General features: G+C 29.9%; 1 protein-coding gene across 1 annotated transcript; it reads right to left on the bottom strand.

Moving 5' to 3' along the window:
* Positions 1-3,458: 3,458 nt before the first annotated feature.
* LOC119667889 (SRSF protein kinase 3-like) lies at positions 3,459-24,360 on the bottom strand. The gene is made up of 5 exons (XM_038077227.1): positions 22,908-24,360; positions 7,437-7,658; positions 6,923-7,374; positions 6,375-6,706; positions 3,459-3,668 (listed from the first exon to the last, which is right to left on the bottom strand). The coding sequence occupies exons 1-5, from the start codon at positions 23,666-23,668 to the stop codon at positions 3,498-3,500; spliced, it is 1,938 nt and encodes a 645-aa protein (XP_037933155.1). The 5' UTR covers positions 23,669-24,360; the 3' UTR covers positions 3,459-3,497.
* Positions 24,361-25,748: the final 1,388 nt, after the last annotated feature.

The following is a 25,748-nucleotide window of genomic DNA, read 5'->3' as shown; positions in this document are numbered from 1 at the left end:
CACCTTAAAGATATCAGAAGGCAGTGCGTTTAAAATTTTTCATGAAAATTTCCATATGTATAAGTTACTTCCGAAGTGGATACCATACTTGCTTAAACCGAATCAAAAGCAACAAGTCACAAGTTTTTGAAAGCGAAGTTTCAAGTGGATGAATTACGCTTCGAATTGTTTCTTTACCTATTTACTCTAGATTTGGCACTAGAGAGAACATCAGATACTAAAAAATACTCCGGACAAAAAAATTTCTCTAAAAAAAAGTGATTGCCGAAACAGAAACCGATTTTGAGTAAAGACAAATCGTTCCGAATAAAGGCATCGAAAAGTTAGAGAACCTTTGGTGGTTGTATTACTATTGAAAGAAAATATCTTGACAAATAAAACTGTGAAGAAAAATAATTATGCATTACCATATCATCAAATAATTATCAGTGCCTGTGTTCGCCAACTAAAAATTAAAACGACAAGTCCGACATAGTACACTAAAAATTAAATTGACAAGTCTGACATAGGTGATGTGTTATACCATCATTCAGATCTTTTCTCTGTATTAAATACAATTTTTTACCTTGGCTAATGAATCCGGTTGCTTAATTTAAATATTCATAGGATTAATTTGTTTAAACTTAAGAAATATGTCTAATAGGTAATAAAAAATGTTCAAACATTATTGACACCTATACGTTCAGTTTAGGTCTAAGATGTAGATAGTATAAGGATGATACAGCAATTAGAAGTGGTAAAATAAACAATAGACATTTGCTCACAAAAATAGTCCATTGTCATGAATTATAAACTAACCTGTACCCGTATTATTATTTTTAAGACAAATATTTCAAATAATTTATTTCTTTAGACAATAGTTCGTTAATTTCACAAAATTTCATAAATAGTCTATAGGGAGACAGAATACCTCCTGCAGATAGCAACTACTTATATCACTTATAGGATACTGCTTATTGTATGTTTTAATTACAATGGTTGTAATAACATCTCTTTTATTTATTTGAATAAAATCCTGAGCAACCACATTGCACATACCATCAAACGTTACATTCTCAAAAGCCCCCTCAATATCGATGATCATACCAATAATAAAGTCTTTTCTGTCAAATATGCGGTCGATTCTGCTACCAGATTTTGGACAGCAGTTTCATGGAATATACCACATTGATAAACATACAAATTTTGGAAGAGATTTCTTTTGAATGCTATTTTCAACTATTCTATCTAAACCCTTTTGTATATACGTTGTTATAGTAATAGGACAGACATTTTTAGCAAGGGAGTAGTCATCTTTTCTTTTTTTGCTTAGTCATTGCACACTAAAATTTACACAGAAAAAAAGATTTTGTTTAAAAAAAAAGAAATTAGACAGATCAAAGAAAAACAAAAATAATATCAAGAGAATAGAATTTATTAAACGAAGATTTAAAAAGGATTTCGATTAAAAAAGGATTTAATAAAAAAAATAAACATGTGACACATGAGACGTCAGATGGCCTGAGATGATGATGGCATAGACTTTAAATTCTGGATATACTCAATGAAAACACATACTAAGATTTTTATAAAGTCAAAATATAGTCTTAAAAGAGTTCGATTTAAATTACTTAACTATACCCTTAACTATAAAAAAGAAAGCAATATATTTGGTATTAAATTTAAGGTGAATCAGAACAGGACGTACAACAAAAATATGCAGTATGTTCAATAAAAATTTACTTTTGTGTTTGTTGAACTAAATTATAATTAATAGGTATTATTAAAATAACAAGAATCATTTTAAAAATAACAAATATAAAATATACAACATATATAATTGTTACAGTAAATTTTTTATGGAGTTCACTGATATCTCAATAAAAGGCTATGAAGTATCAAACTATTCTTGCAAATCAGACATTAAATGCACTTCACGTAAAAAAAAATTTTCTTTATGACTTATATCCAATAATAACTATAATATTTATTTAAAAAAATTATGTTTTCGATTAATATACGACATAAGAATTATCACATTCATCACACACTTTATTAATTCTTTTGTTTTAATGATTATAAGTGTTCGCTATAAAAAAATTACTCATACGCAGCATACATAAAAAGTTTAAAATTTTTATTTTACATTATTCCAAAATTAATAGTTAGATTCGTTTCACACTATTCTGAATTTAACCGTCGCCTATGTGTTGCACACGATCCTCTGTTATATTCATAGTTTTCCATTTCACCACGTTTAGAGAATAGATTATGGTACAACAGGCTATATTGAGCAGTTTTTTCATAGCTTGAATTTCGTAATATAGAACTTTAAACTTACAAACTTTTACATTAAAAAACAAAAAGATTGTCACTGATGTGAAAAATGTATAAATTTGTTGTACCGCAAGATATTGTTTCTATTTATAGTCTGTCTCTACTCTATGGTATATCTAGAATTAAACTATATCAGTATGTGAAACAGAATAATAAAAATATTGCTTAGAGTAATGATACTATTCAAAATCAATGTCTAATTGTGCTTATTAAAAATTCATATATAAAGTAAGATAAAAAACTATAAATACAGTCTACATAAATTATATACAGACTATAAACTAATTAAAAAAATTCTAATATTTTTTAACTGATGATAAGTACTTGGCATTACTCAAAACGGCATTGTATGTTCAGCCAAATTTTAATAAATTAACTAAATTCTTGTTGTTGTCTTTTCATTTCTATTCGAACGCTTCCAACTTTTAAAAGCGGTACAGACTATCATTTTTGAGCGTCATTCAAGAGAGAAAATCTAAGAATGACACCAAAATTTTGGTGAGCACATCATTCAGCTTCTCGTCAACATGTTGTGAATGATAGTCTGTCACTATCACATGTAAAAACTTACATTCGTCATTCAAGAGCATATTTTTGCACACTTATATGTGCATAAACACCCTTATTCTTTAAAAATTTTGCTTGAACGACAACTCTTGAATGTAAGCATCTTCATGTTCGGTCGCTAGAATAAATTTGAGCAAGAGAGAGAGAGAGAGCGCAACTTGAATGACATTCAAAAATGATAGTCTGCACTACGTTTTAAATAGTTTCTTTTCATTATAAAGACGTCTTACTCTCGGCAAGAAAAAATTAACATTAAATATGAAATGACACACTTTCGTCCGGTAGCTAAATTGAAAAGTCACAACCAACGGCAGTAGTACGGGGCCGAATCGGTTTTTCCCCCGTCATCGAAGAATAGAATATAACTAAACGGGGTACTAGCTCCTTACGGAGCGGAGCACTGCGACCATAATTGATCTTTTGTGCTACAGTTCTTCTTCCCGTCATCGTAACGTCACTGGTGAATGTGAAGTGGCCTATAGGCTTTTTTAGCCAATTATAATTACTTTAACATTTTATTTTTGCGATAAGTGTGAAACGGATCTAACAAATAGAAACTGTTAAACTGATAGAGTCTGTGCTGGATGGATGGTGTGCATGCAATGAGTGATTGGTCAAAAAAATTCATAACTTACATCATAGCAAGCATTTCCCAAATCGGCAATTTTAACGCGGACATTCGTGTTGTTGATCAGCGTCTGTATGGCATTCGTATAGGAGTGGGTCTGCGGAATGGCATTAGCTTTAGTTGATTCTTTATCAGTACCAATACAATCAGTGGGCAACTGCAAAACGTAAAAAACACAAAGAAAAAGTGCAAAAACAAGATGTTCGTTGAAAAAGCGTGATATATACAATAATAAGCAACATATATCTGCAATAGAAGCGATCTTATGGACATACATTTATAAAAAAAAATGCATAAAATAAAAAATAAAAAAAGCGAACTGATACTAATATCTAAGGGAATTGTTTATAGTGCATATATAGGATGAAATTAACTAAATAAAAATTTAAATAATTATATTATACAATATATGTTATGTATTATTACACTCAGACTAATTGTATCTAATTTAATTTACATATTATAACAGCTTTTATTAAAATGTTGTAAATCAGCAACTAGAAAAAGAGTACTTCACAAAATGACGAAATTCTAACAAATCGAAATCGTTAGTAAGAACGCAGTACTTGTACAAGAATATATATTTATATGCAATTAACTATATATATATATATATGTATATATAACTATATATACTATCTTGTTAATAAATTTTATATATGTATTATTTAGGAACAACAAACTTGCATTTCCTTAAAGCACAGAAATTTACTTTCTAAAGCAACTGCACGAATTGCAGCTATGAAATATTTATTTATTTTTTTGGCATTTAAAATTATTTTTTGACGGAATTTTACCTTTTTGAGATTTTGTAAATTTTCTGCATTTTTTGTTTTGTTAACAGCTTCGTTGTTTTGTTTATCGTTTATGTTTTCGTTGTTATTGTCATTGTTGTTGTTTTTGTTTGTTACTAAATTTGTTTCGGTGCCGTTTGTTTCATCGGTGGTAGTGGCATTAGTTTCGTTAGCTTCATTGACATCGTCGTCAACCGACTGAAAATTTAAATTTAACAAAAACAAAAAAGGACAAAAAACTATTGCAGGCGTTTGTTTGATTTTTTTTTGTTTTTAAGTGCATTAATGAATAAAATTAAGTAAAAAGTGCACCTTTTCTTAGCTGGGTTTTTGTGAACAAAATAATTATTTGAAAATAAAATTATGAAATATAACACACAACAAAACACAACAATTATGTGTGAGGGGAGCATTCACTCGTTGGCTTTTCATTACGATTGTGTTTGTGCGTGTTCGTGTGGTATATGTGCATTTTTCCCTTAACTTTGCATTGAATGTGAGTGCGTATAGGAGAGTTCGAACTTATCGTTTCATGATTCAATTGTTCCTTATGGCAACTAAAGGGCACGTCAAAATTGTTTCTTTCGGGCTATGACGAAAAAGCATATTATACAGCGTATCACATCAGTTTGTCAATTTCATATTTTTACTATTACTTTTGTACTTTTTTTTGATTGTGCCTAAATTTTAAAGGAAATACATACATACATATAACACGGCTTCAACTGAGTGACTAGTGTAGCGTACATAATATAAACAAAAACATCCGTTACTCATTTTCTGTGTGGTCTACTGGAGAAAAGTATTATTCACTTATTCTAAACCAACACGCAGCAGCATTTATTGCTGATCTTGCAGTTATGAGTCCAAGCACTTTGAGCTGTGTGTGTATGCTGCTCTGCTCTTAGAGAACAGAAGCATTTGGGATGTAGCTTGAGCAACACCATTAAGAAATCGTATCAATAAAAAAAATATTAAAAGATAATCAATGCGTGTTTCAATAATATTACGGAATAATAAATATATATGACACTAGGCCAGATACCCTCGGGTCTCATGACCGAATTATTTTTTTTTTTCTTACTCTTAGTTTTTAATTTGCAGTAAAAGCAACAACAATTTTGATTTTGATGTGCCCGTGACACTCTACATCACGGTTGCCACTTGAAAATTTTTGTCTGTACAAAAATTGATTCAGAAAGGTACAATTTCTATAAAAAAGGTCCAATGTACGGAAGATATAGAAAAGTACAAGTCTTTCCATAACAATTTTATTATTTAAATAATCAGACTATTTTTTGCTGACCATACATAGTGCATATATTTTTTATCAAATAGTGTTTTGCATAACATTACATTATATACCTAAGGTTTTGAATTCTATTCCGATGTAAGTTTTCTTTTACTTTTTGTAGCTTTTTGTATTTTTGTAAAAATATTGAAGAAAAATGTATATTGAAAAATTAACATAATTTAAATAAGCATAAATTTTTTTATTAAGAAATAAACGATTTGTTAAGACTTTTAAAAAACGATTGTGGTTGCCGATCACTTCTCAAATCAAGAAAGTACTCATTAAGGGACAAATCAGGAGCACTTCAAACTACATTAGAACACATTCTTCTAATTTCAACTATTTTTGTTTAATCATGATTTTTAGTTATTTAAAAGTATTTTTTTTTTTAAAGTTTTTTAATGCTCTATGAAGTAATAGCGTTATTCTACTGATCAGAACGATCAATGACATCGTGTCTGTTTGATATCATTAAAAATCAGTTGGGACAGTTCCCATAAAACAGATTAAACCATTATATTACTTAGAAGTAATAAAATGATATTTTAATACTGCAAAATCAATTTTTTTTAAAGGATTAAATTTCTATGTCAGAACTAACACCTATTATTTAACTTCAAAATTTATTTTCAATGAATTCAAAACTCAGATGATAGTTATCATAAAACGTAAATACCAACTCTCGAATACGTGAAATTGTGTTTTACATTAATTTAAAATGTTTATATTGTGTATTATTTTTTTATTAATAATAATTAATTTTTTGCATTCATACCTTGGCAGTGATTTTCTTTTCGGCGGCACGATAACGATTATTTATATTTCCTGAAGATGAGTTACCAACAATTATATCCGCACCGCTTCCACCACCACCATCGCTATCGCCAACAAGGCTAGAATATTTGGACGCCAACGAAGATGGTGTATTTGTGTTTAAAATTGATGTAGTCTCATCAGAAGAGGTCATAGCAGTATTCGGAACCACGAGTGGTGGTAATGGTGTTGAGGACGTAGAATTATTTGCCGTATTTGTGCTGGTACTTGAAGTGTTCGTATCGATAAGTGGCCATTTAGCACGAGATTTCGTTTGTTTTTCGATGGAGCTGACTAAATATATTAAAAATAAAATTAATCATCTTTTATATGATATATGATATGAAGTCAAATATAATTTTGAAGACTTGTATTATTTTTTTTTACTTCTGCAAATTATTTGGCATTAATGTATTATTCAATTTTATTGTATACTTAAATTAAGTCAAAAAAAACTAAAAGAAATAATTCAAATTACATAAAGATGAAGTTTCCTTAAATTATACTTACTATATGAGTCAGGAAAATCGGCACCTTTAACACGTAAACTGTTAATTTCATCATCAATTTGTTGATTCATTGCGGCTGCATTATCTATAACTAGTAATATATTCTCTGGTTTTATGTCAGTATGTATAATGCTACATTTGGTATGCAAGTAATCCAAACCTTCCAAGACTTGTTTGATAATATTACGTACTTGTGGTATAGACAAACCAAAATAATTATTTTTAACTATTAGTTTATAAAGACTGCAACCCAAGGCTTCAAACACTAAACACGTATGAATACCATTTACACCACGCACAGTGAAATGATTTAGTAAAGAAACGATACGTTCTCGTTTTCCATCCAATGGATCTGCATCACGTATAGCTTCTAATAGTCGTATTTCATCAGCTGCGGTTTCGATGTAATGTGGTGCACTTTTAACAACTTTTAAGGCCACGTATTTCTCATCTCTATGCAAATTAAAATTACAAAGAATTAATGTTTTATTATAGAAATATTATATAGAACTTACTTCAAGTCCCTACAAAGCCACACAGTTGAAAAATGACCCCAACCCAATTTCCGCACAACACGAAAGCGATTGTCAAATATGTCCCCAATAACAACCGGATGATAGCCGCCACGACAATATTGGGAAGGATCTTCCTGTTCCTCGTCTGAGCCGTAAAGGCTGCTATCCGGAGAATTGGGAAAAATTTCATCTGTTGTGCTAAGAGTACCACGTGGTTCAGAACTGAAAAAAAATAATACATTAGTTTTCAAACATAAATTATTTTATTTTATTTAATTTATTATAATAATAATTATTTTATTTAAAAGAAAATATTTATTTCTAAATTTATTAAATATATGATTAAGTTTTTAGTTTATATGGATGAACCATTCAGACAATGTGCTTAAGTATATATTCGGAATATCAGAACTTTTTAAACATAGCACTTGTTTATATCATAAAAACAGTTGTTAAAACTTTGAGCAATTTAAAACAACATGGGAAGAGTCGACGATGTGTAGACATCTGTAAGCAAGTTAGTCCCTTTTAGTCTATCAGTCTCATTGAAATTACTACTAGATATATCAATTTTATAGTGTGTTCACAACTTACTGTCAATTAGATAATCATTCTAAAAAGTATATTTTTTCATATTTGTCACAGCTCTGAAGAATACATACAAAATGATTCACACCATCCAGCGCATACGCAAAATAGATTAAGCTTACTAGATAATTATTTCCCAGAGGATCAAGGTCAGCTACATGACGTATTTTTGAAGAGAATAAGATTCTCTTTTAAAGAGAACCCTAAACTATATTAAAGCGGTCATGTTGCCTCAAGTCCTTCGACTTTTATATGGTAACACAGTTGTCTAATAGGACAAGTGAATCCTATTGATGTTTTCTTTACTTTGATATATCATAATAAATAAAGAAAAAATTTGAGTCTACCCCTCTGTGTTTAATCAGTTGACTGATTAATATTTGTTGAGCACAATGGACGAAAAATAATTTTATTTATATTTGCATACTCTGCTGGTATCGCTTTATTCGAATTGAGTTTTAAATGATTTCGACAAAGTTTATATTTAATACTCGTAGAGTTTAAACAAAATAAAAGTGATGTGAATAACTGGTTGTAGACCATAATTTTCGGAACTGAATATACAATATAATATGAATATACAATATACAATTATAATTATATGTAGTCCTTTCGATATTTTATACGATTTATCACGATTGATAGTCATAATGTGTGATTTAAAAACAGTTTTAATGTAAGTGATATAAATAGAAGGTATAGTTTATACTGTAAACAAAAGGTCTATGTTTTTTTCAGTCCGGTTATAATGAAAGTAATATAAATGGAAGATGTACTTTATACTGTAATCAAAAAATTTATGTTACTACCTTCTACTAGTAATAGGTTATTTCAACCAAATTAAAAAATCTATAATGATGTCTGGATTTCGTGTTGTAAGTTTCCTGTACTTATGTCTATTATCTGTAAGTGCTTTGCATTATAAACCATATTAAAAATTCAAATAAATAAAATATTTATGTAATAAATACAAATTTACATAAATATAAATATTCATTAGTCTGAATTGGAATATATCACAACTGAACTTATTACTTAATTTGAAATCTATATGGAAAGATTAAAAAGAAACTTTTAGTAGTTCAACTTAGCAGAGTTGAACTACTAACTACTAGCAGGTTTTGTTATAGTAGGAAATGTTACACTGCAAATTATGCTATTCAATTTTTTTTATTCTAATCACAATCAAAACAACAATCATTATTAAAGCTTCAAAAATTTGATGGAAACTGAAATCTAATAATAATTGTTAGGCTTTCTAAGTAGTAGTGAGTGTTCAAATCTAGTTAAAATACTAACAAAAGTAATATTTAAGATGTTAAAAAATATTTTTATAAAAGATGTATATATAACAATTTATAATAGTTATAACAAATTGGATAAAAATTATTAAGAAATTTTCAATTTAGTTATAATTTCAATTTTTAAAATTTAGTCCATTTATTTTTTTACCAATCAATAATTTTTTACCCAACTACAATAATTTTAAACAATATAACTAAGTATATATACACACACACACATGTACGATATATCCAATGTCTCCGTATCTTCTAAATCAGCTTCAATTGGAGAAATATTTCTATCAAACGATAACGGTTCTACACGCAATGGTAAAAATAACTCATTCGGTACTAGTACAGGACCATTTAATGGAAGTCCATCATAGTCGACGAAATGTACATCCTGTACTTTAGATTTAGGTTTTTTCTTAAGACGTGGTAAAGTTATAAGAACAGGATCTGCTGATACGCACTTTCTCTTTTTGGTAATCCGCTTTCGACGTTTCTTTTCCTCCACTTCAAGTAGTGCTTCATTGGCTGCATCTGCTGTTACAATACTAGCTCTTTTAATTGTTAGTTCAAAATCACAGATTAGTTCATTAATAATTTGTGCGTTATCGATATTAAGAACATCAACGAGTTCTCCTACTTCTGCCCAGTGCAAAATAAATAGGAAGAGTAAGAGTAATGAAAATTTGAATACACAAACAAATATTTGATCCTGAGATAATATATTAATATATTCCGCAATAAGATTACTATATTTGATGAAAAAAACACTAGACAGTTCGTAGGCACTGAGACATTGTTGCAGTGTAAACATAAATATAGGCCAGAACTTATCCATAAACAGCATATATTGTATCTGAAGTTGTTGGAGATACTTCCATGTAGGTGCTTCATGCTTATAACAGGTCAGGTGATGTGTGGAATAATAAGGAAGATAATACTCTAGACCCAAATTATCACAGCTTCCACTTAAGGTAAATGGCAAACTGAAGTTTTGAAACCATTTGATGATATTCATTTTGAATTTATTTTTTTTTTTTCAATTTTTTTTTGATCGCTTTATAAACTTCGTTCTTGTTGCATTGTTTAGCTTTAGCTTTTGTTTTATTTTTTTTTTGATTTTTTTTTTGTTTTTTTTTGTTTCTATTTATTTATTTTTTGATATTGCGTTGTTATTGCCTGTCAACGATTATGACGCCTTTTCACATTCGACTTCGTGGAATCGTGTACCGCACCGCCCTTGATTTTCCAAATTGTGTTTTGATTTTTATGAGTTTTGCTTACTTTCACATGCGACACTTCCCCATTACGCGCTTTCAACGCCAGCGATGAACTCACGTTAGAAAATTACACTTTTATTCGATGGAATTTATTAATTTTTTTATTTGTACGAGTTTCGTGCGAAAATATTCTTACATAACGCCGTCGTCGTATTGTGTCCGTAAAAGTCAAACACTAGACTATGTGTGAACGATGGATGAATTATGAAATATGCATTGCAAAACAAAATATTTTTAATTATTAATAAAATTGACCGCGAAAACATGAGCATCGCGTGAAACGCAAATTGACGACTGTTTTTAGGCGAATCAGCAAGCTAAACTGAATCAAATCAAACCGAAATGAAAAAATTGTCAACTGTTTTCATTGCTCTCTCATGCCACCACTTTGTGTACTCGCACTATTCCGAGTACACCTCACACTCCCTACACTCTTTTACTGGTATTTACTAGTACCGTCATTGGACTTGCATTTGCCTCGTTCGTTTGCCAAAATTCAATCGAAATGCTTATGAGAATCTATTTGTTCATGTGTGTGCCTTGGACGGTGCGCACATATTTCTATTCTCCAATTTATTTATAAATAATTCTGCTTACATACATATATACATATTTATATATACCTATATATATTATAAATAAATTAAACGTTAGAGAAAGTCAAAGAAGTATTTCACTATGGCAGATGATTTTAATAAAAATACAAAAATAAAACGTCATCATTTTCGTAAAAACATAAGGTCTGTTTTCCTACAGCTACAATTTTCATCGGTGTGTTCACTGTACTATGCCCCAAGACTTCTCATTATTACCAAAGTATGTTACAACAAATGAACTACTACAAACTTTTGTTAAAGCACACATATACATTATCAATTTAAATTGTATAACTATTATATCTTCTATTATCTATTTAAAGCCACTCCTATCCGATAGCTTCAAATACGTTTTTCGCTGAATTCTACCATTTTTTTATTATTTTATATCAATAACAAATACAAAATAGATTATTTTTTTTATTGTACAACAATAAAAATCTGTTATTAGAACAAATTCTATGAAATAAAACAGGGGTCCAATATTACTAACAAAAGAATTAATTAGCTATGACCGAATGAATCACAATCACAAAAAAAAAAACAGTAGATATAAATGAAGTAATAATCTTTAACAGTTGGGCAGTGTTAAAGAGTCGGTATGTTAAACTTTGAGATCAATAAGATCAGATCAAGATCAATAATAGCATTTATCCCATACGTTCATTATTTGGTTGAAACACAGATCACTGATAGGTATCTCAGTCACATCAATTATAACTCAAAATTGCAGTGCTTCTCTCAATAACCTAGCTAGGCTTATTAGGATTAAACTCATTTGGGTTCCTGGTCACAGCGATATCTCGGATAATTGTAGGCCAGACAATCTCACCAAGGCAGCCGCCCGTCTCCCTAACATTTACTTCTCCGATATAAGCGTTCTACTTGCTACAGTTAAACTGGCAATTAAACAGAAGTATCTGAGCATAGCCGAGCAATAATCTTATTGTCAGATTTCAAGATTGACTTGGTCTAATATAGACAAGAAACGAACTAATCAGCTACTTCAAGTAAAGCGGAACCTGCTCAGTATTACGGTATCTGCGCTGATGGGATACTGCGAAATAGGAAAGCATGCTATGAGACTGTGTCTGAGGAGGAAACCGTGGTTGAAACAAATTGGCAGCACTTTTAAAATATGTTAAATGCTTTATTTTGACACTAGCTTTTTGCTGTGTTGTGTACAATATGAAATATTTGTATACTAAAAATTAATTAATTTAAATAAAAGAAAACAAAATTAATATTAGAAGGGCAATGGTTAGAATTTTAATCTAATATATTTAAATTAAATGCTCATATGAATTTAACGAATGATTTGAATTTCGCAACATATTTCTAGTGAACATTCACAATAGACTAATTTTGGAATTTGGCTGCATTAAAACTTAAGACTTAAAATTTTTTGCGAGTAAAATCTAACTCTGAAGATTTTAAGAGCATTGTTGTTGCTTTACATATTTTATTTTGTAAGTTGCGAGTTTATTTCTGTAACTCTGAAACAACAAATTACGGCTAATGCTAAAATCAAGCACATTAAACTCATAGATGGATGGAAGATTTAGTATCAATGGATTAAGATTTAGTAGTATATGGATTATTGGTTTCCCAACAGCGGAACACTGTTACCATGATTCATCCTTTCATATATACCAATCTTAACTGAATACAAGACAATTCAGCATTCGAATGAAATCTGAAATATCAGCCGTTAAGAACACTCCAACTTTGGACAAGAATAAGAATTTAGTTTATGACGTAATTAATACAATATCGTCATTATTGACAATGAAACTGAAATGATTTTGAAATTAAGTTCCAATTTACGCAGACTTGCATGTGTAAAGTGTAGTAGGAATATAAAGTCCTTCCTTATCGGTAATCACAGAACGTTTGAGTATCCAGATGACTGAACCAAAACATCAAAGACGCCCTATGCTCCACTAGGAGAGAAGAAGAGCATTAAGTAAGTAAGAAAGTAAGTAAGTTATAACACAACATATCCGATATTTAGTGTGTAATAGAGTCATAATAAAAAATTCTTCACTAAATGTCAGAACATTTAACAACAATATCATTTGTAATATCTTTATATATTTGTTCATATTTATAACTACATTTTGAAAGCTTAAAGTGCATACCTAAAGCATACCTAAAGTGCATCGACAACTCTTTTATATGGATGTGAGATCTGGTTTATCAATATGAAATCAGATGCTTTCATAACATCTTGAGTATCTGGTAACTTAGGACCATATGTAACTTAAAACTGTGGTAGTTATGGAATTGAGTTAATATCGACACTAAAGTAAAGAAGCATAAATAATGATGCAATGGATATAAACTACATGACGAATATGATGATATATAATACGCTGCATTGATATGAAATTCACAATAAGCTAGAACGCAAACGACTTAAAAAAGGACTGTACAGAGACTGGAAAATCGTTTAACGAACTAAGGCAATTGTCTAAAAATTAAAAACAATTTTTAGAAACCCTTAACCTTTTATCACTTGATATGGACACTCAATATGGAACTATTAATATACACACGTAGCATTTATCCAATTATTTAAAAGTCATTTCCGAAGTATATTTTTGGCTACAAACCTACATGAAATATTAATTATAACCAAAGACAACGAACCAAAGACCCTGGATGAAAGCCTCAATATAAGTGTCACAAATATATTATCAACCGCAAAAATTGGTCTAGTACCTCATCTCTATCTATAGAAGTCCTGCATGGGGAAGTTCTAACTAGGAAAATTCTGCCTGGAGAAGCTCTGTCTAGGGTAATTTTATCGCCACTAAACCAATCAACTTTAAATCTTAATTATATATATACAAATAGGTGGCACTTTTTTTTACATTAATGCATAGATAATTAACTGGTCTAAATTACATTTTCAATTCATTTGCCACTCTCTAATTTAAGATATGGCAGCAATTCATTCTATCTTAAGTTTCAAAATTTGATATTTGGAACGTAGCAAGATTTTTTATATATGACTTTTTCTGCTTAGTAATACGGTATAGCTACTAGCGGTTCACTATGTTCTAGAAAGATATGCTATGAGACTGGGTCGACACTATAATGATTTTTGTCGTGGTTGTGGTTTTAAAAAGAAGGAGGCATCGGTGTTTCTTCTTCTTTTTCAATGCCCCTCTTTGGCCAATTGAAGATTAAAAGTCTTTTCATACCAATCTGCGGTCCTTTTGGGGGTGCTTCTAGTGTATATATGATCAATACTAATATGTGTTATAACAACGGGCCATTATTCGAGCTCAAGTGGTCTTAAGTATACAAGGCCGCCACTTCAATTTAACCAATATATAATAGAGGACCTTATAAAGTTCCACAATATTTTTTTTTTTAATAATGATTTTTAAAATTAGATGTAAGCGTTTTAATATTGCGAATAACAAACAACAAGAGGTACTAATAGCGAAAGCGAAGCTCTTTTGCTACTCTCTGTCCATCAAGTCTGCCACTGTTTTTCTTTTTAACCGTCTAGGTCGCGTAACCGCCGGAAGAAGACTAAATGCTATAACTTTGACATATGTTTTTAAACGCTGTTTGTGATCAACGGCACACTTTTTAGCCACGATGTCGATAGTTGACATGCCAAGGTCACGGTGGAGATCACTGTTTCTGATGTAGAATGGAGCATGTATCGTAGCACTTTCTTTTGAAAACGCTAGATTGTTACAATGAATTGCTTGCTGGCACACCTTGAGAATATGTAGACAATAATGTATGAAGAGATGAGACTATGATCACCATATTTGTGACATCTTCACGAATAAAATCGTATTATACTCATAATTATAGTCGTGTTATACTCATAAAAAAAATTTTTAGACTATTATAGTAAGGGGCTCAATATTTATTAATAAGTGGTCATAAGGTACTGCCAGGAGCAAATTCAAGAGACAAAACAATATCAATAATTTTAACAAAATTTACTTCAATAAACAAAATATTTCCCCGATAGGAACTTCTAATAAAAATCATTGTCTAGATTAGTGTTTCTCTACCCAAAACGTACTGTAAATCAAGATGTAATATATTTTACAAAGACAGAGTGATTACCACGATGTTCGATTGACGCCCTACTGGAATTCCAAGGAAATTCTGCCGGCAACAATTGAAATTATGTGTTTGACATAATTTCCCCCTTGATAAGGAGCAAAACATAATCAAGCTCTGCTGATCATCGGATCACAGCAACCGGTGTGAAAATACAACTCAACGCCGAATGAATGTGAGTAGTTTCAATCATTCTTTCTGCGTTAGTTAAGGGTTTAACTACAGTCACTGAATTGGTCAGAACAGTCGAAGCTGCGGGCACTGACCCCATGGTACCAGATATATATTTCCAGTCAGGTGACGCAAGTGAAAATACACTCACTACTATTTACACTCCAAATAGAGTCGGATAGTGCAGGGTTATTAGTCGCCTCTTACGTCAAGTTGTTATAATACCTCGGGATATTATAACCCCTTCCCAGCTGAAAAGCCTTCGTAGTCCAGCGGTTGAGAAAACTTAGTCTAGATATGGTAGTACTTATTATAATTCAAAAAATCTTTTGAGAACATCGAGCCAGGAAATTAACAACTCTCCACTGCTACATAAATGAAAACTAATATATCTGAACAAAATTGACTTAAATTAGATTTTAAAATCCATTTTTATCAAACTTAGTTTATTTTTGGGGTAATAACAGTACTACCTATTTATGATTAAAAATAATTTTATTAGTTTAATATTAGAATAATAATAAAAATATGAAATAGCGAGTAAAATTTTTAATGTTGCAGATTAAAAATTTAATTGCATTGTTTACCGAAATTAAAACATTAATTAAAATTTAATAAATAAGATATAAATAGTTACATAGTGTATATATTTTTATTACACAATAATTTATAAACAAAGCAGCTGTGTGGCTAAATATTTTTTCTTCTTGTCAATAAAATCGAAAAGGCAACGTGTGACGTATGAGTAACATTATTTGGGAATTATTTAACTCAATGACGTACGTTCGTAAATCGTATGAAAGAAAAATAGGTTCACGATTAATTACTTAATAATTATAACAATGTTATGTATAATGACTTTATTGTTAATACAATTCATTGACTTCTGATTTCACGTAAAGTAAACAAAGTTCCTAAGTAAAATATAAGCAATTAAAATGTTGAATAAATTCATTAGTACGTAAATCAAATTCTCATCTATAAATTCATTATAAAATTAAACTTAACTATATCTAGTGAAGTGCATGATTATCTATTATTCATACGTAGGTATCTACAACGAAATTACAATATATGAACATATAAGTATACATATGAAAAATTGATTTTCAAATCTAGGATAAATAATATACCCGTATATTGTATTAAAAATACACTAAAAATAGAATAAATACTTTCACATTTGTTGTAGTTTTACTATGAAAGATTAATAAAGCTGTATTTAAAAGGACCTTATATGCTCGATTTATGTGTTTGATTTATTCACCTTACATAAGTTCGCACTTCAATAAATAAGTTGTGTAGATGTTGAATATTCCTCTTGTTTACGTAAAGTTATTTGAATAGTAAAGTTAAGGTTAAGTACGAGTATACTTTTAAGTAAATAATGTAAAATATACATTTCCTAGTTCTAATATTGAATAATAACAATATTTATAAACCAAAAATAAAACACAAAATAACTAAATAGTAAGTTTATTTGAAGATTTTTATACTATACCTATAATATATATTTACTATATATAGTGTATATAATAAATTGTTTATTAATATATCATATTACTATTATATAGTCCCATAATTGCAAAGTTTATTTAAAATTTCTCAAGAACAAATTCAGATAGATGGTTCTTTCATTTTAATCAAATAATATAATATTTAGTGGCATATATATTTGTACATTTTATTGAAATATGAAATTTAAACAGCTCTTCTAATACAAGGTGCTTTTAACCCATTGCCTGACAATGTTGCGAAAACGCAACAATTTTAACGCTGTGTTTAGAAATTTGTTAAAATTTAATTAAAATATTTTTGTGCTTATAGTTATTTTTGTACAATAGGACTATGATTTACCTGCAATTGACCAAAGAGGGGCATTGAAAAAAAAGGAGAAACACCGATGCCTCCTTCTTTTTAAAACCACAACCACGACAAAAATCATTATAGTGTCGACCCAGTCTCATAGCATATCTTTCTAGAACATAGTGAACCGTTAGTAGCTATACCGTATTACTAAGCAGGTTCGGCTTTAGTTGAAGCAGGCAACTAGTATATTTCTTATTTAATTTGGACCAAGTAGATCTTGATCTATATATTATATATTAAAGTTATTTTTAATTAATGTGATGATATTATTGTGATGAATGTGATATTATTTTTGTTTAAAATATATAAAAAAAGTCATATATAAAAAATCCTGCTACGTTCCAAATATAAAATTTTGAAACTTAAGATAGAATGAATTGCTGCCATATCTTAAATTAAAATTTAATTAAAAGGTTTTTGTGCTTATAGTTATTTTTGTACAATAGGGCTATGATTTACCTACAATATATAATTTTTTTTTTAACCTGAGTTGTATAGATACAATTTAATGGAAGATTTTGCAGAGCCGTCTTTGTGTTATTTTAAAATTATACGACTTTTGTTTATTTTTATGCCTGTGTTATATAAATGGAGAAAATTTGTTTAAATTTTTTACCTAAATCTTAATTACAATAGTGTATTCTAACGAATCTATATAAATTGTAAGCTATTTGGTGATATATGTACGTTACACAAACTCTCAAAGTCAATGTCAAGAAACGAGTAGTAAAGTTTTTTCCCGGTAAGGAAATTATTGCTTGCAGCAGGTAGTCTCAATTGATTTTTTAGCGTAATAGCAAATAAATAATAAGCTTGCTCCAACTTATCACGAAAAATATTCCCATGTTTATAAATATTTAATGTTATCTTATGAATTTTTATGGTATTTCAGTATAATTTTATAATTCTTCTTAGAAACTATACAATGTTAGTGTTTAAATATAAATTATTGAATCAATACACTAAGACTTCTAATACAGTCTTTGCTATTCGAATCCGTCTAACTTTTAAATAGTTTCTTTCGTCATAAAAAGACACGCCATTATCGGCAAGAAAAAATTAACCTTAAAAATGACTTGTTTACATTTTAGTTCATTAATTTTAATTCGCCACTTTGATAACTATTTCTCCACCAGAAATAAGTGAGATTGAAGTTGGTTTGAGACTAAGACAGAGTTTTTGTTTTGGCATAAAATTGCTGTATCATCGGCAAACGTTGTGGTGACTACTGAATTACTTATTGGGATATCAGATGTGTAAAGTACATGCAAGAACACTTCCTTGTGGATCGTCAGCTTCTATTGGTAAATTATTAGAAGTATATGATTTACATTTAACATTAAATTTTTTATTATGCAGATACGATTCTAAAACTGATTGGACATTTACAGGTAATAGACAGCGTATCTTATATATGAGCCCATTATGCTATACTTTGTCAAATGCTTGTTTTACATCGAAAATATCACGGAACAATATTCTCTGAGCTCAAATGCGTGGCTTATTTCTTCTTATTTCTTTCGTTCATTATACTGTTCACTGGTTCAATAGTTTTATATTTTCCCCTAAAACCAAACTGTTAGGAGGGTATTACGAATGGTTTATGTGTTAAAAGCAGTGCTCTTTCAAAGAATATAGAAACACATGTCAGTAAGCTTATTGGCATGTATGAAGAGATAAGGGTGTGTAAAGTACATATATCTTTGCCTGATTTATGATTTATCATGGATGTTTTCCACTCTATTGAGTAAAAGCCAAGTTTAATGATGGCATTAAACTTAATGAAAGGCTTTTGATAAAATTTATGGCAAAAAAGGCTAAGTTTCTTGTCATGATGGGTGAGATGTTATCATATCCAGATGCCTTTTTACAGTGTAACTTGTTGATGATTATTAGAACATGATCATTAGACGAAATTTTCATGACAATAGATGGTGCATAAAGAGGTTGAGTGGGTAAGTCATAATGTCGTGTTACAGGATTTGGTTGGAATACCTCTTTTAAGATTTTGAATTAGATTTTTCTTCATGGTTTCACACCCAGTTTCAGAGAGAGTTTTTTATTGGAGAATCGGATTCTATGGGGGAATTGTTACCTTTTGCTAGCATTCCATAAAAAAAAATATAAGTTCCATAACAAAAAAATATGCAATCTTAATTTTTAAAAATCAACTCAGGTTTTAGACAACAAGATTCGTTAATGAATCTGGATAATTATGCAGGTATTTTCATGACTGCTCTAATAACAACCAATAAGGTCATATAAAATGGATCACTGCTTAAACAGGTATGGTGATGATCTTCCTTTAAAAGCAACTAATAACACGATATTCCGATAAAACTATGAAAGTTAGAATAAAAGTTAACACAAATAAAATGAAAGCATTTCTATTTTAGATTGGAACAGCACAACTTTAAAGGTGTACAAATCTTGCAATATCTGCGTTTGATGATTAATGAGCACAATATACAATTCTAAGTACTAATAAAGTGTTAAGTATAATCTGCATCCACTATATTAGTTTAATAAAAAATTACGAAAAGTAAAAATGTGTTAATAATAAAACTTTAATAAAAAACGGGGAATGTATAATTGATATACTTATAGATTAGGCAATAGGTTTTTGCCTGACAGAAATACAAATTGATAAACAATTTTTGAAAGCAATATTATGACCAACATTTTGAAATCGTCTAAAACATTTATAATGTGACATAAAGGATAAGATACAACAATGAGTGGTATGAATTGATAAATGAATATGCCATCATTAAATTCGTAAAACAGTAAGGTTTGAAAATTAGACATTTTTCGTTAACTTACAGTGGAAAATGAATGGACAATAGGCATTATTAATTGGAAAGAAATCAATAATAATGTGAAGTGATTATTCAACAGACTCAGGTCCTTTAAGAACACTTTGAATTAGAACACTTTTTTTTTTAAATAATAACATATATAATATTATAACAATTAAATTATAATATATATCTTAGTGTAGTAAAAATTCAAATTTCTATTTAAACTGGTAAAAGAATAAAAATAATTTTATTAAATAAATACATTAAAATGCAATTGTTAAAAAAAATAATTATTTTGTGAACAATAGATGTGAGTTGTAAATGAATATCTTTGTTTAGGGCTATGATTATATCAATTACATTTACCTTTTATATTTTAGAGAACGATATGTTTTGAGAAAAATGTTTGCATATTTATTATTATATATTTTTTTTTATTAATATAAATTTGAAAGTGATTGCTACATTAGTAAAGATTTTTAAAGCACACCTTAAAATGAATATTTAACAACAAAATATTATTATCAAATTAATAAATCAAGCCCATTGGGATTATGAGTAATAATTCCCATAATATAAATTATTATTATTGTTTTGTTATTACTCAAAAAAATGAGGCACTTAAAACTCATTGTTTTTTGCCCTTCACATTATTTTGATTAATAAATATAATAAGTTAATTAAAATATTAACAATATACAATAAAATAGCATTAAAGAACATTTTAAACACATATGAGCTTTCTTAAAATCTAAATAAGATAATCGATTGAGCAATACTTGTATCTCTACCTATAGAAAAAGATATCGAAGTTTAATTCTATGTAGTATTCTTAAAAGGCAAATCAATTAAGTCATACCCATATCTCCACCTATTTTTCAATTTATTTAAATGTCAGTAAATAGAGCTCAGTTTATAAGCTTATGTCATGAAACATTGCTTATAAGGCTCTCGGAATTCTAGACAAATAAATTTATTTGGTTGACTATATTACCAAATATTCATGGCAACTAAGCTTAAATTTTAATGTAGAATATACTCGTATGTCCAAAAAATTTTACATCCAAAAATAGATTTAATTATAAAAAATTAATGAATTATAGCATAAATATCTAATTTGTAGCAATATTATCAGTGATACCCTTATGAAAGAAACAATAAAATTCTATAAAGTAGGTTCTAAACTACTTTTTATCGGCACAATAGGGTTTAGAGACTTACTCTATACCCAGAAGGAGACATAATAGACCCAACAGTCGCAGATCCACATATCATAGCAATAATAATAATAAATGTAAATGACTTCAATAAAGTTTTTTATTTTTATACATATATACATATAATATACATATATACGAAGTATGTCCGTTATGCGCTCAATCCAAAAAGTAAATATGAAATATTATTTTTATTATTTTTTTTAATTTGACGCTTTTTTCTCAATCATACACTTTATTTTAAATCAAATTAAGTTTATAACAACATATTATTTTTTTAAATACAAATATGCAATCTAAAATTTTATTTTAAACTTTCACAATACTTGTAGTCGACCGATGAAAATAATTATTAAAACTAATTTTGTTATTAAAAACAGTTTATATTTTTTAGCGATGAATTTTGAAACATTGATCGTAAAATAGAAATATATTATTGCCGTAATACATATGCTTTATGTCCGGGTGCAAAATTTTCTAAAAACCCTCGTACAAATAGAGCACTTTAAGGGCAGAGTAAGTAGAGATTTTAAGAAGAAGATTTTAAGCTAATACAAATTAAAATGACCATTCAAACACGCAATTATAATTTATGAATACATACAAAGGTGTTATTATTTTTCATTATATAGTTATAAACATATAAACGAAACACATAAATGGTGGCACATAAGAGAAGTCTTGATGTTATCTGATAATTAGCTTTACTATAAACATTTCACATCTATTTGATTATTCTTTAATGTTGTTTTCTGGAGGATTATCATAAGTTATTGGATTCCTTTTTTAAGTTTTATACGGTAATATGGATAAATATAGAAATAATATTTCTTTTTATTACATGTCAATACATATATAATAATATAAGCTTTAAGTTGAAAGCTTTACATACTAGCACCTGATAGACGTCTTAATATTATTTAATGATCAGTTATGCTAAAAAAAGGCATCACAACTCTTTTGTCAACGCATGCATAACATACATTAAATATGATAGAGATATTTTTGTTGAAGTTTTTCGTAAGCTATAGGTAGCCTTCTTCAAGTTTTATATGGTACCGCAAGGCATCACAACGCTTTTGTCACTGTCCAACGCATGCACAATGTACATTAAATATGCTACATTTTTTTTCTGGAAGTACCGCAATGGGCAAAGATGGATATTACCAAATATGACAGACTTGATACGATAACCCAGAAGAGAAAACAGTCTTGATAGTAAACGATAAATAGATAAACGATAGACAAAATGGTTTGTAAAATGAATAAACAATGTGTGCTTTATAGCATCTCCGAAGTCCCTTCACTACATCACACATCACAAACATTGTTATTAAAGTGACAAATATAAAAGTGGTTATTAAAGTAAAGAGGAGAGATATAATGTGCTACATTTTTATATTTTTACACATTTATGATAAACTTTACAAAAACTTCATTATATGTATAAAAACGTCACTCATACACTCATGCTTTTCTTTTATAACTTGATAGTTTTATTTTTGAAACGAATTAAAAATTATAATTTTAGAAGTTTTTATTACTCTTTTAATACTCACAGGCTAACGAATGGCCGATTTAATGCTGGCATATCCCGGCGTCTATTTAATGGTGGCGAAAGTGACAACGATAAAAAATCTTGCTGTGCTTTATCCTCATCGATGCTGGTACTAAAAATGCGTGTGGTTGGCAAATAGCCAATTTGTTGTAGAAAGTCGTCGCGATAGGTAAGTTTGGTTGAGGATTGCGATGAAGTTAGTGGATAGAATGCTCCATGTTTGGCTGCGTTGGAGTGATGTGATGGTGAAGCGGTACCACCATGAAATCCCAACGTATGATGCATATGATGATGAGCATGTGTATGTGTGTGTGAATGTGTATGTGGATGATGAAAATGCGGATAGACAGGAGGCATTTGTTGTGGGTAATGAACTGATAATGGTTGAGTTGGCAAGTGTGACAAATAAGTCGGTTGATTTTGGCTGCTTATTGGAGGATTAATGATTTTATCATCGAAACTGCGACGGAATGCATAACCCTTTAATGAGCTATAATTACGATGCGTCAATGGTGAAGTACCTAAATCAATAGACGCAGCTGGTCCTAATAGCTTTATAGTATTCAAATAGTTTGGAGATGACGATGAAGTTTGTGCAGTATTGCCAACAGCGACAGGGGAACAACCAATACTACTACTGCCTGAAGCTATAGCTGATGTTCCACCAACACCAACATATGAAGATAAACTATTTGTAATTGATGAGCTATGCAATGGGCTTAGTGTAATGGACTTTACTGTTTGCTGGTTAGTGCCTAACATTGTTGTTAAGGAGGGCGAAGTACGTTCGACATACAGCAAATTAGCTGCAGTACTAGTCGGAATACTTGTGCCATAGAAGCCAGTGGATGAAGTCGATAAACCATTGCTGAGACCACTTAAACTGGAACTACAAAGTCCATCAGTGCTACTATTGTTATTGCTGATTATTGATGATGTCGTTGTCACGAGTACGACATTGTTTAGTAGGGATGAAACTGTGCTTGACGTTGAACCGACCGTTGCAGATGATGGCGATAGTTGTGTTAGTGATGGAGTCGAAGATATGACCGATGAAATACCGCTATCACTGCTGCAAATAATACCACAATTTGATATACCCGAACTGCCAATGCAAGCAGCATTTAAAACAACCGAATTATTTTGTGGCAACGGTGAGTGTGACGGCGAAATTATATGAGACGGTGATGCTGACTTCGTTGTGTCACTGAGAATAGATCCGAGTCCACTATATTGTTGATGCTTTAATATGAGTAAGGCGGTTTCTTGCAGACGCGGCGGCACTTGACTCTGTTGCTGTGCATGCAGCTGTTGAGCACCTGCAGCAAGACCAACACCACTGACACTGCCCGACAATGCTGCCGATGCCGCAATACTTGTTGGTAAAACAGGTGCCAGCTTTGTTGTTGTTGTTTGGGTAATGGCTGCACTTAAACAATTTGCTACTGTCGTTGATTATGTTGATGGTTGATGTGCGTTTGTATATGTTGTGAGTATAAATGTGATTGTGGTTGTAGAGTGCTTATTGCTTTCACTACTCGTTTTATTATTGGTGTTGATGCTATGTGCCATCGAACTTCACTTTTTCATGCCGAAATTTTTTTGTAGTCGTTCGTTAATTAAATACACATATAAGTATGTATGTATATTTTCACATATTTTTTATTTTTACTAAATGTTTGCACTTAATATAAAGTTTTACTTTACTGAATTTTTAAAAAAGTTTTATAAATTCCCTAAAAAAGACTGTTTAAAGCTATATAAGCGAAGTTTATACAATAAACTTTCGGAGCACCATCCCTACTGAGTATGTACTGCTGCATATATGTATATGCATGTGTGTCTATGTATGTATGTGTACACAAACTTTTAAGAATACAAAAAAAGTCACTTTTTCGATATATACGCGTTTATTTTGAATTTTAATTCGGTTTTAAATTTTAAGTTTTAAAAGTGATATATATTTTAACCTTTCTAAGTTGATTATTACTTATTTTAATATTACAAAAAAAAATTATTGAATACTCTTAGACTTTTCCAACCAATTTCAACGGACTCATTTTTCTAAATGTGCAGTTATCCGTATTCGGTGCTTGTGTGCGTTTGATTACTTCGTTAGCTGGCGAAGTTTATTTCCCGATAATGGTATGTCCATAGAACTCCCGAAAATACTCACTGCGCATGTTCAATACTGCTAGAAAACAACAATAACAATATATGAGCGAACCTAACGTATTCTACAAAATTTTCATATTCGCCTCTCCTCAAATAACTACAACATTCCAAAACATTGGAGAAGAACAACAATTATTGCTTAGCCGCAATAATCAAAACACTCGCTAATAGCAACAAAACTAAAAAAGTTTGTACATCAAACGCAAACACACACACATTCAAACATTCAAACATTAACACGCACACACAAACACACAAATATACAAACATGCATAGATGTGAATGCGGCTTAATAAATCCTACTAAGTAAAAATATAACTAAGCAATGATTAAGACCACAACGAAGCAAGTCAAACCATCATCAGAGGCAATAATAAAAACAACACGGCATCCACGCAACCCCCTCGTCGCTGTATGCTTTGTTTTGAAAGGGCATACATAATCAAAACGGTTCGGTTGTACTCTTCGCCGAACAAAACGAGGGAAATTTGAAAATTCCAATTGTGATACATGTGCGCACATGGGGAGCAGTCAATTTGAAAAATCTTATGCTTCATTGTTTTGCTTATTGTTATTGTTGTCATTACAAAGTGTGCACGTTCCACTTCGGATGCTTTTGCTTGGGTTTGAGAGTGAATTTTTTTTTGAGGTTATTGGCCAGCAACAA

The sequence above is a fragment of the Teleopsis dalmanni genome, chromosome 1 (genome assembly GCF_002237135.1).
Source record: "Teleopsis dalmanni isolate 2A chromosome 1, ASM223713v2, whole genome shotgun sequence".
In the NCBI taxonomy this organism is placed as follows: domain Eukaryota; kingdom Metazoa; phylum Arthropoda; class Insecta; order Diptera; family Diopsidae; genus Teleopsis; species Teleopsis dalmanni.
This window is presented reverse-complemented; position numbering and strand designations above follow the sequence as displayed.